Source organism: Populus euphratica, unplaced genomic scaffold (assembly GCF_000495115.2).
Source record: "Populus euphratica unplaced genomic scaffold, PopEup_1.0 scaffold139.1, whole genome shotgun sequence".
Taxonomy (NCBI): Eukaryota; Viridiplantae; Streptophyta; class Magnoliopsida; order Malpighiales; family Salicaceae; genus Populus; species Populus euphratica.
The window spans coordinates 577411-591751 of NW_011499969.1; the positions used below are offsets into that span (position 1 = coordinate 577411).

Sequence of the window (14341 nt, forward strand, 5' to 3'; positions counted from 1 at the left end):
GAGTCTTGGTCCAAACAGATTCTGTTTAAACCCGACAATCACCATTTTATTTCTCATGAACCGTTAATTCTCTTGCGAAGAGGGAAAATCTTAATTTTACTCGATGGAGAATTAGTGGACTGTTACAATATAGAAAAATTTAGGCCTTGGGGGCGTATTATCAAATGTGAAAATATGGAGGATACTCATGCGATTGCATACAATCCAAGTTTCGTTTCACTCCACCATATTGCTGCAGGAGAAGAACAAGTGCTGAGGTAATCCTTTGCGAATTCTAGTCAAAACAGTGCCTTAAATTTACTGTTTGTTAAAATTGATGCACTCTAGGCAAGTCTAGGCAAGTTTAGACATTTAATTTACTTGCTTTCTTCCAAAATGTTGAGTCCCATAATTCCTTGCTCAGGTTTGACTTCCCACTCAAGGTACTTGAGAGTTTCTTACTTGCAGATTTAGTGATCCGAGACTACTGTTAATATCAAATTCTATAGTTATTCGCATCTTGAAACAAGAATATATGATTAAAACTCATTCACCCTGTCAACTCCAAGGTGGTGGTTATACTTTCATCACCTGAGAATCATAGTTTTGGCATCTGATTTAAGTTTCTGTAATTATGCTTGCAAGTTTACTCCAGTCATGGCCACATTTCTAGACCACCTTAAAAGTAGAAAGTCTTGCATGAGTTACTGGTCTTGGCAGAGTAAATTTCCTTGCCTTACCTTTATTAATCATTTCCATGTTTATTGCTATTTCATGACGATGAACAACTTGTCAACAGGACCAATACGGGCTTAACTGAGATTCCAATGTCTTTGACGAGAGGTTCTGAAGACCCAACAGAAACGGGTGACTGAATCAATCATTACAGTAGTTCAAGAGGTCAAGTCTGTTTCTTTAAAAGATCTAACACTTTTCTGAGGTTTATGAAGGTTATTGTGATGAAAATGCCAGTTCAATCAAGTGCAGTCTTGAATTTTGTTAAAGGATGTTCTTATGCTAGAAGGCGTGGTTTGCCCATGACCAGTCACTGTAGTGGGCATTCTGTCATTGAAAGAGAAATGGGGATCCTGAAGTGATCGAACTTTTGATTGAAGTCTCTTTTTATCATGTCTTTGCGCTTACTTTGGTTGATCTTTTATAGTATTTAATCCTGATGTGGGCATTCGGAAATGTTTTTTCGCGGCAGTGGTACATCTTCAACTCGTATGCATGTCGTGTCTCATGAAGCAAAGGAAAACTGAGAACTGCTCATCTGTATTACCTCAAAGCTTTGGTTTTCTTTCAACATGGGAAGTAAGTCCAAGACAACTTCAAATTTTTCAACATTTTCTGTTGGCTTTGCAACGTGTAGGAACTTGAGGAAGAACTCTGGATTGGGTTAATAACTTGCTCAGTGGTGGAGAGTAACTACCTTGATGTGAATCTGATACCTGGACTTAATTTTATGGGTGCTCATCGGTGTCCGCAAGCGCCCTTTCTTTTCTTATTTTTCTGGGGAATCGATAAAATTTATTAATATTGAAAGAGATCTGTCACCACCAAGAAAGGTGAGGGCAAACTGCAGAAAAATGGACAGCAAAGATGAAAGTAGCAGCAGTCATAGCCAAGCTATAGACTCCCCTGCTCTATCTATACTCTGCTTGGCTAAATGATCCATAGCCTTTTTTGTCGCATGAGCTTCAGCCACATTAGATTCCAAAACACCCATGCAGCATGAGGAAAAAGAGGAAAATCCCTTCCGAATCTCTAAGGATGTTCCCAATACCTGCCGTCCTCAGTTTCCCCAGCGACAGAACATCAACATTCCATTTAAGAGAACCTAGAGGAGGCTTCGCCCACGATGTTGTAGCTCTGATTTTGACTGGATTAGTCCACTTTTAATCTATGGGTCCAGGCGATAGAACAGCACGCAGAAGGCCTTCCACGGATGAAACAAGAGGTCAACAGAGTTCGGTATTGCCCAAAGACATCCCGACCAAGAACTTATACGAGACCGAACATCCACTCCTGGTGGCTCTCAAAGAAAAGATGCCGATTTGTCAACACACACACTGTCATTACACTAAGGAAACGTATTTTGGGCCGCATTGATGATGCCTCAGTCTATGGAAGAGATCCCTCCATGTGACTTCTACTTAAGGAGGGGCAAGAGACAATAAGAAATTTGAAATAACGGGATTATCGCCGGCTAACAAGATAGAATCCTCCATGTAACTTTACTGAGAAATAACCACGAGAATCAGACCTCCATCATCGATGAATTTACTTTTACTGAGAAATACGCGCGGAAACATGAAGAAAAATAATCATCCATTGAATTTTGCAGCTGAAACTAAATAAATGGGAACTTGCGAAGATATTTGTTGTGTTTTTTTTAGCACTGTCAGGAATTCTGACTCTGGAGCTGACCTTGAATCCCAAAGATTCAGATGCAGTTGGCTTGAAAAAATGCTAAGAGATGGTTAAGGGCTGAAAGGGTTCTTAAAAACAGAGGATTATCCTAACTAGTGACGAGTTCAAAAGCAAAACTGTATTGATTCCCAGCAAACCACATGACAAATCATACAACAGTAGAAAGATAAATGTGTGTTGTCCCTATCGCTTCAAACGGTGCATGAACTGGATATTCCTAGAGAGAGCTATGGTTTACTCTCAAGTGTGAGGGCTGTCAGGAAATCCGAAATCTCTCCCCAGCATTAACTTTAACTTGCATAATTCTTCCTCCTTTGCCAACAAACGCTACATCAAGCTTTTGGCATTGTTATTTGAAGGTCACATGCATGTGGAGACGCCTCCATAGTCAATGAAGTAGCTTCGATTTTTCGTGATACAATATCCACAACTTAGACTAGGTGCAGATGGAGAGGGATTCTATGTTGAAAATCTGCTACCTCGAAGATTCCATGACCTACTGGAAGCTAGCTAGTTTAAACTTCGTCTTTAGACATAGGAGTGTAGGTTTTGTTGTTTTCCTTGCTTGGAGGGATTGTTCCAAGTATAAATAAGAACGTTTCATCACTGTAGATAATGGAGAATTTGTGAAGTTAAAATCAAGTTAGACTTGATAAGCTTTTGAAGTAATGAGACAGCGTGTTGAAAGGCATGTTAATCCTCGTAAGAAAGTGATTTTTGGACCATTTTCAATCAAAATCTATATTAAAAAAAAAAGTATCTTTTAAATAAGTTTTGGAAAAGCATCACATAGGAAAAATAATTTGAGAAATAAAAAAAATAAAAACCTTTGCTTTTAACAGCATATCAAGATTACATTTTTCGAACTTGCATATCTTTTGAGAAACCTTTGATCCCGAAAACGTTTCCTCTCGAAGCAAATTTGTGCTTTGATGGACAACCGCACGTGACGTGTAAATGATACGGTGTGTTCGGTAATGCGAAGGGTGTTTAGTGAAAAAATAAATTTAGTTAAAATAATATTTTTTATATATTTTTTATACCAACAAAAAATAAAAAAATATATTAAGTTAATTTTTTCCAATAAAAAAATATTAAAAATAAATTAAAAAAATAAATTAAATCTTAAAATCAAATATAGTATATAAACATAAAAAAATGCTCACATGTTGGAATAAAAAATTATTTTAAATTAATGAAAAAAATAAACCATGTTTTATAGGTGTCTGAGATTATGATAGCGAAGTCATTAATAAAAAAAGATTACCCAAACCGAGCAAATGCTTTCAGTCTTTTATTCATGCTTTCTTTTCAATAAGTATAGTAAATGCTTGCACGGTTTTCTCCGCACATCTACTCTATTAAATAAAATAAAAGAATGAATTTTAATAGAATTTTAATATGAGAGCAATTATTTTTTAAAATGTTTTTGTTTTAAAAGGCATTAAAATAATTTATTTATTTATTTTTTAAGATTTTTTTTATATCAATACATTAAAAGATGTTTTTTAAAATATTTTTATTTTAAAAAGCATTAAAATAATTTATTTATTTATTTATTAAGATTTTTTTTATATTAATACATTAAAAAAATCAAAAATCATAAAAAAATAATATAAAATTAAAAAATTAAAAATATTTTTAGAGCTGTGTTTTTTTAGTTTCAAAAATGTTTTTGAAAAATTAAAATTTTTATTTTTTTCTTTGCTTTAAATTATATTTTTCTTAGTATTTTTATATTTTTTTAGTATACTAATATCAAAAATAAATTTAAAAATATATATTATTTTAATATATTTTAAAAACAATCATTATCACAATATTAATTTATAAAACACAAAAAACAAAAACACTATGTAGGAACTCTTTAGAAACATAGTATAAGTACTTTAAAAACACTATGTAGGAACTCTTTAGAAATAAAAAAAAAATATTTTAAAAAACAATCATTATCACAATATCAATTTATGAAACACAAGAAACAAAAACACTATGTAGGAACTCTTTAGAAATAAAAAAATATTTTTTATTAAAAATTAATTTTTTATATGTTTAGGTTATTTTAATATGCTAATTTTAAAATAATTTTTAAAAATTAAAAACATTATTTTAGTATATTTTTAAATAAAAAATAGTTTAAATTATAATCACCGCTATAATCTTAAAGAAATCTTATGATTTTAGATATTTTTTTATGATTTTTTATTAATATATTTTTAAATAAAAAATACTTTAAATTATAATCACCACTATAATCTTAAAGAAATCTTATGATTTTAGATTATTTTTTTATGATTTTTTATTGTTTTAATGTATTATTATAAAAAAATCTTAAAAAATAAAAAATGAAATTATTTTATGTGCTTACAATGGTTTCTCATTCCAGAAAAAGACGGGTCTCGACAATTTTATTTTATTTTTAAGAAAAGAAAATACGCTGATTCCAACAGTTATTTCCAGCTGTGTTATTTAAAAAAAAAAAAAACTGTGTAATTTTGAGAAAACACTCCAAAATCCAACACCAGACAAAAACTTTGTGGAAAAAGTTTGGATGGAATGCAAACCTTTGTCCTTGATAGGCAGATGCATGATTCTGCCTACCACTCGCATTTCATTCACTGCTATTATATTCCCCAACACGTGTCCAGATCACAGCAATTTAAAACCTCACCTATCCACCGTTAGATCTAACTGGACCCCTTCTAAGGATCAGCAACTTCCATGCAGATTCAGGCCCATCCTACACACGCGGCGAGAAGAAAGAGGTGGCCACCGATAAAACACAAATGTTGTTTAGCTGCTGTCATCTATTTTGAACTAATTTTGCTAACAGAAGACAAACAAACGGCGGCTGACTTCACGCGTCACACAGAAAGCGAGGTGCTTGCTGATACTAAGCCGTCTTAACCGCCGTTTAAACGACGCCAACGCCGCCCATATTTATTCTGTTTGGTGATAGAGACGCTTGTCCTCGAATTACGCGTGCCACGTGATTCTTGTCTCCCCGCTGTTCATGACGAGGAGTGCTCGAATGAAAGTGGTTTCCTGAGCTCTTGCTATCCCTTTTTTTATTCAAAATTAACTGTGGCATGTCAAACTGGCCTTTGTATTTCTCTCCCGGATAATGATTATTTTTTTGTGGAAAAGAATCGTTTGAAAATTTTAATTTTTATATTTTTTTAATAAACTGATATTAAAATAAATCAAAAAAATTTAAAAAAATATTTCAATATATTTTAAAATAAAAAATATATCAAAAAATAATTGTCATATCAATATTAAATAAGCTCTTATAATATGTCTGAGAGTCTTATCGAACAACATTTCTAAAAAAATTTAAAATTTTTTAAATTAATTTTTATACTTTAAAATTATTTTGATATATTAAAAATTAATTTTTTAAATATTTTAAAAAATAATTTTTATTATATTTTTAAATATATCTTGTAAAAGTAACACTATTAAAAAAATAATAACTCAAAATAATATTTGACAGTATTTGATACTTTACACAAAAATAAAAACAAAAAAATTATTAAATGACTGTAGTTAGATTTTTTTATCATGACCAGTATCTGTGTCAAAATACATTATTTTATAAGTAATGTTCTCACACATACTTTAGTCATTTCTAAAGAAAAAATCTATAACAAGTGAAGAAATATATATTAGGTTAGTGGAACATATAACTTTATACAAATTGATTTAACTTTTTTAACTTTTGATTTTGAATCAAATAAAAATCATAAATATATTTAGTTTGAATAATTTTTAACTCAAATCAAAAAATTATTACAAAATTGATTCCAAAATTTGCTTAATTAAAAGTTTAAATATAAATGATATTTAAGATTATGATAACGATTATTTTTAAAAATATTTATAGTTAAAAAATAAAATAATATTTTTATTTTAAAAAATTATTTTTAACACTCGCATGAAAAAATAATTTAAAGTAATCAAAAATAAATTAAAGCAAAAAAATTCGAAACATTTTAATAATATTTTTTAAACACAAAAATAAATACACTTTAAAAAATATATCTTGAGTGATTTTTTTATCAAATATACTCAAAGTCATTTAAACTATTTTTATTATAAATATTTATAAAAAATAATTTTTAAATTATAATTCAAAATCAAAAATTATAATTTATAATTTTTTTAAAAAAAAATAAAAAGAACAAAAATACGCACAATAAATATGGATGATACTAGTGAAGTCCCACTCATTCAGGAGCAGATTTATTCTTTTTTTATACTCTTGTGAGGGGACTAGCATGTTTTTTTAAAAGAAAAAGAAAAAGAAGTCTCAAAATAAAGAAGCCAAACTCCGCCTGCCACCATAGCGTGATGTGGCTACGTGGCGGCAGATATATAAAGAGGCGGCGTGAATTTAAGATAAGAGCAGATACACGCAAGAGAACAAACAAATGTTGCTACAATTATTAAGTTGCGGTAAGGGCGGCGGCCCTATTTATACACACTTCGTTGACTGAGCCCTCCCTTGGTTCACAATCAATTAGCTCAATAAAATAATAGGAGCCACAGTACCACGTGCGTGGCGCGTGCTTCAAACGCCCCTGGCTAACAAGTACAATTTGTTCCCTTAATACAACCCGCGCTCTTATGCACGTGTTGCCCTTTCTCGAATGCGTTGCAGTCTGGATAAAACACGTGAGTCGGGTTACACTGCAAATTAGGAAGAGCGCGCGTGTAAGTATTTTAATGATTTTTTAAAAAATATTTTTAAATTTTTAAAAATTATTTTTAAAATTAACACATTAAAATATTTAGAAAAAATAATTTTAAAATATCATACCATAAGTTAATTTATCTTTTTACATAGGTGTAATTTTATTTTTTTTATTTTATGACCAGTTCATTTACAGTTGAAATTATTTATGCAGTTGGAGGAGGATATGTGGTGGCTTTTATTTTACTAGAATATGCGGTGTTTTTTTCGTACTGCAGTTGAATAAAAAAACAGATGCTATAATTGAAATAATTTAAAATTCAAGGACTTTGATGAACTTTTAATGACAACTATTTTTATTTTTTAGTTTTTATTAGAAAATTCACCGTTCAAAGAAGAAAGATAAGGAACAAATAAATTTGTCATGCACGATATAATTAATCAAGAGTAATTCTATGACACTGATAGAATCACAACGCTGTCGGTTATTATCTCAACAGCTTTTTAACTTTTACACAAAAAAAAATAATTAGAAACTGTATGTAACTAAATTATTGGTCCACTCTTTACCCGGACCGAGTCAATTTCTTTATAGTATAAAAAAATAATATTAAAACAATAATATCGTATTTTAAAGAATAAAAAAATCAACAAATAAATATAATAAAAAAAACCTAAAAAAACTAATAATTGTCAAACCACACTAATCAAACTCTAAAAATATGAAGTTGAGAATTGGATTTTGAAGAATAAAATAAAAAAGTAACTTTTAAAAAAATTTAAGCCATCTAGATAAACCTCTCATCTAAATAATGAGATAGAAATAACTTGATTAAAAAAAATTAAAAATTTTATTTTTTAAAACAACCAAATGATGATGAGATAGAAATAACTTGATTAAAAAAATTATTTTTTAAAACAAACAAATAATGTAATTGAGAAAAAAATGATATCAATTTGTATTAATTTTTCAAATTTATGATCTTAGGTAGTGATTAAACTGTAAGCATTGCTTTTAGAAAGCAAATATTTAAAAACTTGGCTTAACTCGACGAGTTGAACCCTGTCCTAGGTAACCTTTAACTTAGATTGAATCAAGTTTTAAAAAATATTGGGAAAAATTGATCCAGTATAATATAGTAAAAAACTTGGGTTGACTAATGTTTCGGTTAACTTGGGAAAAATTCGGTCAAAACATGTTTATTATATTTTTTAAAAAAAAAATTGTATCATTTTGATTTTTTTATAAAACAAAAAAATTTAGTTGATTTTGATTAACTCGAGCCTATAATTTTATTCGTTATCTTTTTTGCGAATATTTGTTCTTAGTATTATATAACTAGATATAAAAAAGATTTTAAAAAATAAAGTTCTTAAACCTAACCATGTTTATAACTCGATTTATGGGTTCAGTATATAAACCTGAGTTAATTCAAAATATTTTTGTTTCAATATTTGTTAAAAATATTAAAATAATGTTGTTTTTAAAATTTTGTTTTTTCAGTATATAAACCTGAGTTAATTCAAAACATTTTTGTTTCAATATTTGTTAAAAATATCAAAATAATGTTGTCTTTTAAAAAAAAATTCAAAAGAAAAACAATTAAACTAAGTTTTAATTGGTTTGATGGAATCCCATATGAACATGTCAAATTGACTTGGTCTCGTGTGTGTTGTCCTACCTTTTCACTTTTAAATTTAACATGAACTAGATTGAACCTCTAAGTTAAGTAAAGTTTAATAATATTACTAAAAAGTTTTATTGAGTCAATCCAAATAACCATATTAAAACCAATCTATATATAACTATAAAAAGAATGAAAATGATTTTTAGGTAATTCAAAATTAAAAAAAAAATCACAAACATGTATATATATCACTTGGAAACAAATTTACAAAGAAAAAACCTATTAAGAAAAGATAGCTTTTGATGTACTTATGTTAAAAATATTTTCTATAGAGAATTCTTAACCACAATTAATATAGCAAGCTAAAACCAATCTATATATAACTATGAAAATGATTTTTAGATAATTCAAAATAAAAAAATTCACAAATATGCACACATCACTTAGAAAAAAATTTATAAAGAAAGAAACCATTAAGAAAAATAACTTTTGATATACATATACCAAAAGAAAATATTTTTGAGATAAAATTCTTAACCTCAATTAATATATAAATTAATTTAAAAATATATTTTTATCATTAAATAAAAAGAAGATATATTTTTTCATAAACAATACCATGCATCACTTGCTAAATTTGTTTATGAAAATTTAGATAAACTCACATGCGCGTGTTACATTGTAGATTAGATAAAAAAAAGAAAAAAAATATTGTGTTACATTGTAGATTAGATAAAAAAAAAAATTAGGTTGTAAGGAAATATTTGATATTATTATTAAACTCAATCTAACAAGTCAACCTTAAATCTCCAATCCAACTCCTTGCCCAACACAAATTTAAAACCAAATCTTGTGAGTATTTCTAACATGATCCATTCAATTTAGTGAGGTTAAAAGCTATCTGGGTGACAATTAAATAACATGGTTTGTTTTTATACAAAAATAATCAATATGACATTCTTTTGTTTTTAATATTGAGATAGTAACTTAATGAATCGACTTAAGTTTAGTTGTTTGACACGTCAAAATCATGACTCAGATCATAGACATTACAAGGTTTGATAACTTTATTATTTTTTTTTTAAAAAAGGACAATTTTCACCTAATTATATAATAATAAAAATAGAATCTTACAATATCGAGCACAAACTAAATATTAGGATATTTGTTTGAGACTACGATAAACTCATAAAAAAATAAACTGAAGTCAATTATGAGGATCAATTCAAAATTAATCAAATTTTAAATGATAAAATTAAAGAAAAAAATATAATAAATCTTAATACAAACCCAATATTGAAGGACAAAATTATAAAAAAAGAAAAAAAGAATGAAAAGGAAAAGGAAAAAAAGGGCAAAGTGGGAAAAACCAATAAAAACTTAATTAAATGTTGAAACACCAATTCAAAATCATTTAAATGTTAAATGTTAAATGATGAAATTTAAAAGAAAAAAAGAACAAAAATAAAAGGAGAAAAAAAATAGAAGAGATGTATGCTTTACTATTCATATAAGGTTAATTAGCATAAAAAAATACAAATAAACATAGATTTTAACAAAGAAGACAGTGCATTTATGAAATGTTATTATGAAAAGAAAACATAAATCTAAGTAATTACTCCCATTTAAAATAAAAAATAAAAACATTAAACCCATCAATTTTTTATTATAGGGTAAGACATGTTGCACTATTGATTGCTACAATGAAATGATGTATTTACCCTTCATTACACAAAACAAATGACTTTTATATGGGGTAAGATGGTCTTTTTTTTTCCAGGAATTTATTGGGTTTAAGAAATTAATCGATAATATAATGATTTATCAACTTTTTGTATAGTTAAATGACAAAAATACCCATATCAAGATCACAACTTAGATCATAGACTCTACTAGGTTTGATAACTTTATTTAAAAAAATATTTTTTCCTAATTATACAATAACAAAAATAGGCTCTTGCAATATCAAGCACAAATCAAATATCATAATATTTATTTGAGATTATAATAAATTTATAGAAAGCAAACCGAAATCAATTATGAAGACCAATTTAAAATCAATCATAAGTCAAATAATAAAATTAAAGAAAAAACAATGAAACAAATGATGAAAAAGAAGAAGAAGAAGAAGAGAGATATAATAAAATTAAAGAAAAAACAATGAAAAAAAATGATGAAAAAAGAAGAAGAAGAAGAAGAAGAGAGGTATGCTTTGCTATTCATATAAGGTTAATTTGCATAAAAAAACTTATTTTAACATAAAAATAGTGCATTTATGAAATTTTATTAGAAAAGGTAAACATAAATCTAAGTAATTATTTCCATTAAAAAAAAAACTAAATCCTACCAATCTTTTATTGTAGGGTAACACACCTTGCATTATTAATTGTTGCGTTGCAATGATGAATTTGCTCTTCATTACACAAAACAAATGACTTTTATCTGGGATAAGATGACTATTTTAGAAATTTATTTGGTTTTATGAAAAATAATCAACAGTATAATAGTTTATCAATTTTTTGCATAATAAATAAAAAAAATATCTCTAAAAAGTAAAACAAAAATTAAAGGATGAGAGTGACTCTCACTTCATTTTATTTTTTAAAATAAAAAAAATAAAAAATACCTCTAAAAATTAAAGGATAAATCAGCGGTATAATAGTTTATCAATTTTTTGCATAATAAATAAAAAAAAAACCTCTAAAAGGTAAAATAAAAATTAAAGGACAAGAGTGGCTCTCACTTCATTTTATTTTTTTAAATAAGAAAATTACTTCATTACTTTTTCAAGTAAACAAAAAAATAAAGGAGGGGTCAAGGGGTATTTTAGTATTTTTATTTTGGTTTTTTTGTTCTGATTTATTTGAATTAGAGGAAAATTAGATTTTTAACAAATAAAAAAACAATTAAAAAGAAAAGGTAGTTGGCATTTGCATTGTATGTGATAACAAATATACATCACTTGCTCTCTTTAGGCAGTACACGCGGCATTTTTTGACAGCAAAAAAGGTTCACCTACCATCTCTTACGAAGTATCAAGTGATAGCGTGATTAATGAATGGTTCATGTGGTGCAATTTATGCTGGTTTAGTTTTTGTGAGATTTTTTTCTCCTCACCTCTCTTTTTTCTCTTATCTTTTTAAAATCCATGATAGGTCAACTAAAATTTAGAGTTGTCTTTCCATTTATTTATTTATTTATCTTAAATGTGGTCTTTCCTCTTTTAATTGATCTTTATTTGTTTTTTTTTAATTTCATTTATTTTCATTTGGTTTTATGTAATTCTTATATCAAATATGGTACTCATTGTTTTGATAGTTGTTTTTTAATTATTTTCTTGATTTGTTTCTTTTTTTTAAAAAAAATTCTTAACATTTTGTTTTATTTTTTAATCTAATTTTGGTTCTCATTCTATTAATTTTAAATTTTTTCAGTTATTTATTTTATTCCTCAATATTTTATTTTATGCATTTATTATCTAATTCTGGTCTTCTTTGTTTTAATTGCTCTATTTTATTATTTTTTAATATTTTTTATCCCTCAATATTTTATTTTACTTTTTATCCAATTTTGATCCTTATTCTTTTAATGTTAGTCAAATTAACTCGGGTTATTTAATTTTTATTTTAATTTTTTTAATTTTATATTTTAATATTAGACGGTGGAGCCTTAAACTTTTCTGATTTTTATGTTTTTTCTTTCTATATAATTATTTTGAGTTGTAGATTAGTTAGATTATCCTGGGTAGTGTATTTTTTAGGTTAACGAGATGCAGCTCAGTGTTTTTTTTATTTAATTTTAATACTTTTCTTTAAGTTATTTATTAGTATATTAATTTTTAATCATAATCTTATATTGAGGGTGAAAAGTTAATAAAGTAAATTTGGGTTGATTTATATTATTTTTTTTATAAATTTTATCCTTGAAGTTATGTTATTATGCCTTGATTTTTATGTTCTTTTCTCTTTCCATTTCATGAGAGGTCCTTCTCTAATATTCCACCGCGCATTTATTAAGTTAATCTAGTTAAGTTAACTGGGGTTATCACCTATTAATTATCTTTCTTTTTATATTAAAAAAATTAACAGAAATAAGAGGTAAATTTGCATAAAAAGGAAAAGTCAATGCACAATAACAATAATGGAAAAAAAACGAAGAGGACGAAGTGAAAATGGTATTTGACCATAGTAATGATCATGTATACCTTTATGTGTCAGGACAACACTTTAAATAGCCACTTTAATGGCTAAAACATGGGAGGCCCAAAACCCCCCCCCAAAAAATATTTCCTTTTAAAACGGACTCGTAGCATCTCATTCTTAGAGAACCTAACGTGTCAAGATCTGATTAGCCCAAAAACTCACTTGAGTTGTTCGTGTAAGAGAAGCCACATATCCTATCTTTGAATGTACACGCAAAACACAGACAAATTGCCCCCCAAAAGCAGCATGCCTTTCTCTGCCTTCCTCTCTGCTTCTCCGCTTTATAAATAAACCAGCTCCCTGCCTCTTTCCCATCCATCCTCGCACCTTATCATCAAACAAATCCCATTTTTGTTTTTTTAATTAAATAGAAACCGGAAGCCCTCCCAACACCAAAATGGCTCCCATGGAAAAACCCAGCAGCAGCAACCCAAATAGCCCCAGATCAGAGATCCGTTTTAGAGGCGTCAGAAAGAGACCATGGGGACGTTATGCAGCTGAGATCAGAGACCCTGGCAAGAAAACGAGGGTGTGGCTTGGCACTTTTGATACTGCTGAAGAGGCCGCGCGTGCATATGATGCGGCAGCTCGCGAATTTCGCGGAGCCAAAGCCAAAACTAATTTCCCTACAGTCGGTGAGCTTATTCCTATCCCAACGCGCAGTCCCAGCCAAAGCAGCACTGTTGAGTCCTCCTCCCCAACTCACCCACGCGCCGCTTCTCCTCCGCCACCACTCGATCTCACCCTTAACAGTGCTCACCACAATACCGCCCGCCTCCAGTTCCCAGATGGGGTTAATTTCCGTGGAGGCGCGTGCTTCCCACTCCCTGCTGCCCAGCGCCCAGTTTACTTTTTCGACGCGTTTGCGCAGGCGAAGAATAATGACAAAATTAGTATAGCGAATAATATTAACATGTGCAGGTTTGACCGGACAGCGATGGTGAATGGAGGTGGGGTCCAGAGTGATTCGGATTCATCATCAGTCCTTGATTATGATCATCATCATGATAACAAGGGATTATCACTTGATCTTGATCTAAACCTGCCCCCACCACCGGAAGTCGCGTGATTTTGTGGGTTTTTTTTTTTTTTTTATGGGGACAGCTTATTTTGAAGTCGTCTTATGGCTTTAGTGTTTGTCGATTTTTCTCTCTCTTTAATTTCCTGTGTGTGGCCGGAAATGAGAAGGATGTAGAGCTAATTAAGGGAGGAAAAAGAGAGAAGCAGCTGACATATGTTTTGTGTATATAGAGAGAGATGACGGGGGCGATCTAGAAAGTTGTCGTTGTTTTTGCATCTGGGAAATCTGAAGAGTTTCTCAAATGTTGTTCTTACTACCATTGTTGTTCGTCATGTATGATCAATCAAATCTTTTAATTAAAATTCAAAGTTTATACTCGTCT

General features: G+C 28.9%; 1 protein-coding gene across 1 annotated transcript; it reads left to right on the forward strand.

Moving 5' to 3' along the window:
- Positions 1 to 13140: 13140 nt before the first annotated feature.
- On the forward strand, positions 13141 to 14341 carry ERF4 (ethylene responsive element binding factor 4). Its single transcript, XM_011045531.1, has one exon. It carries the CDS (start codon positions 13336 to 13338, stop codon positions 14005 to 14007), a length of 672 nt encoding a protein of 223 aa, XP_011043833.1. The 5' UTR covers positions 13141 to 13335; the 3' UTR covers positions 14008 to 14341.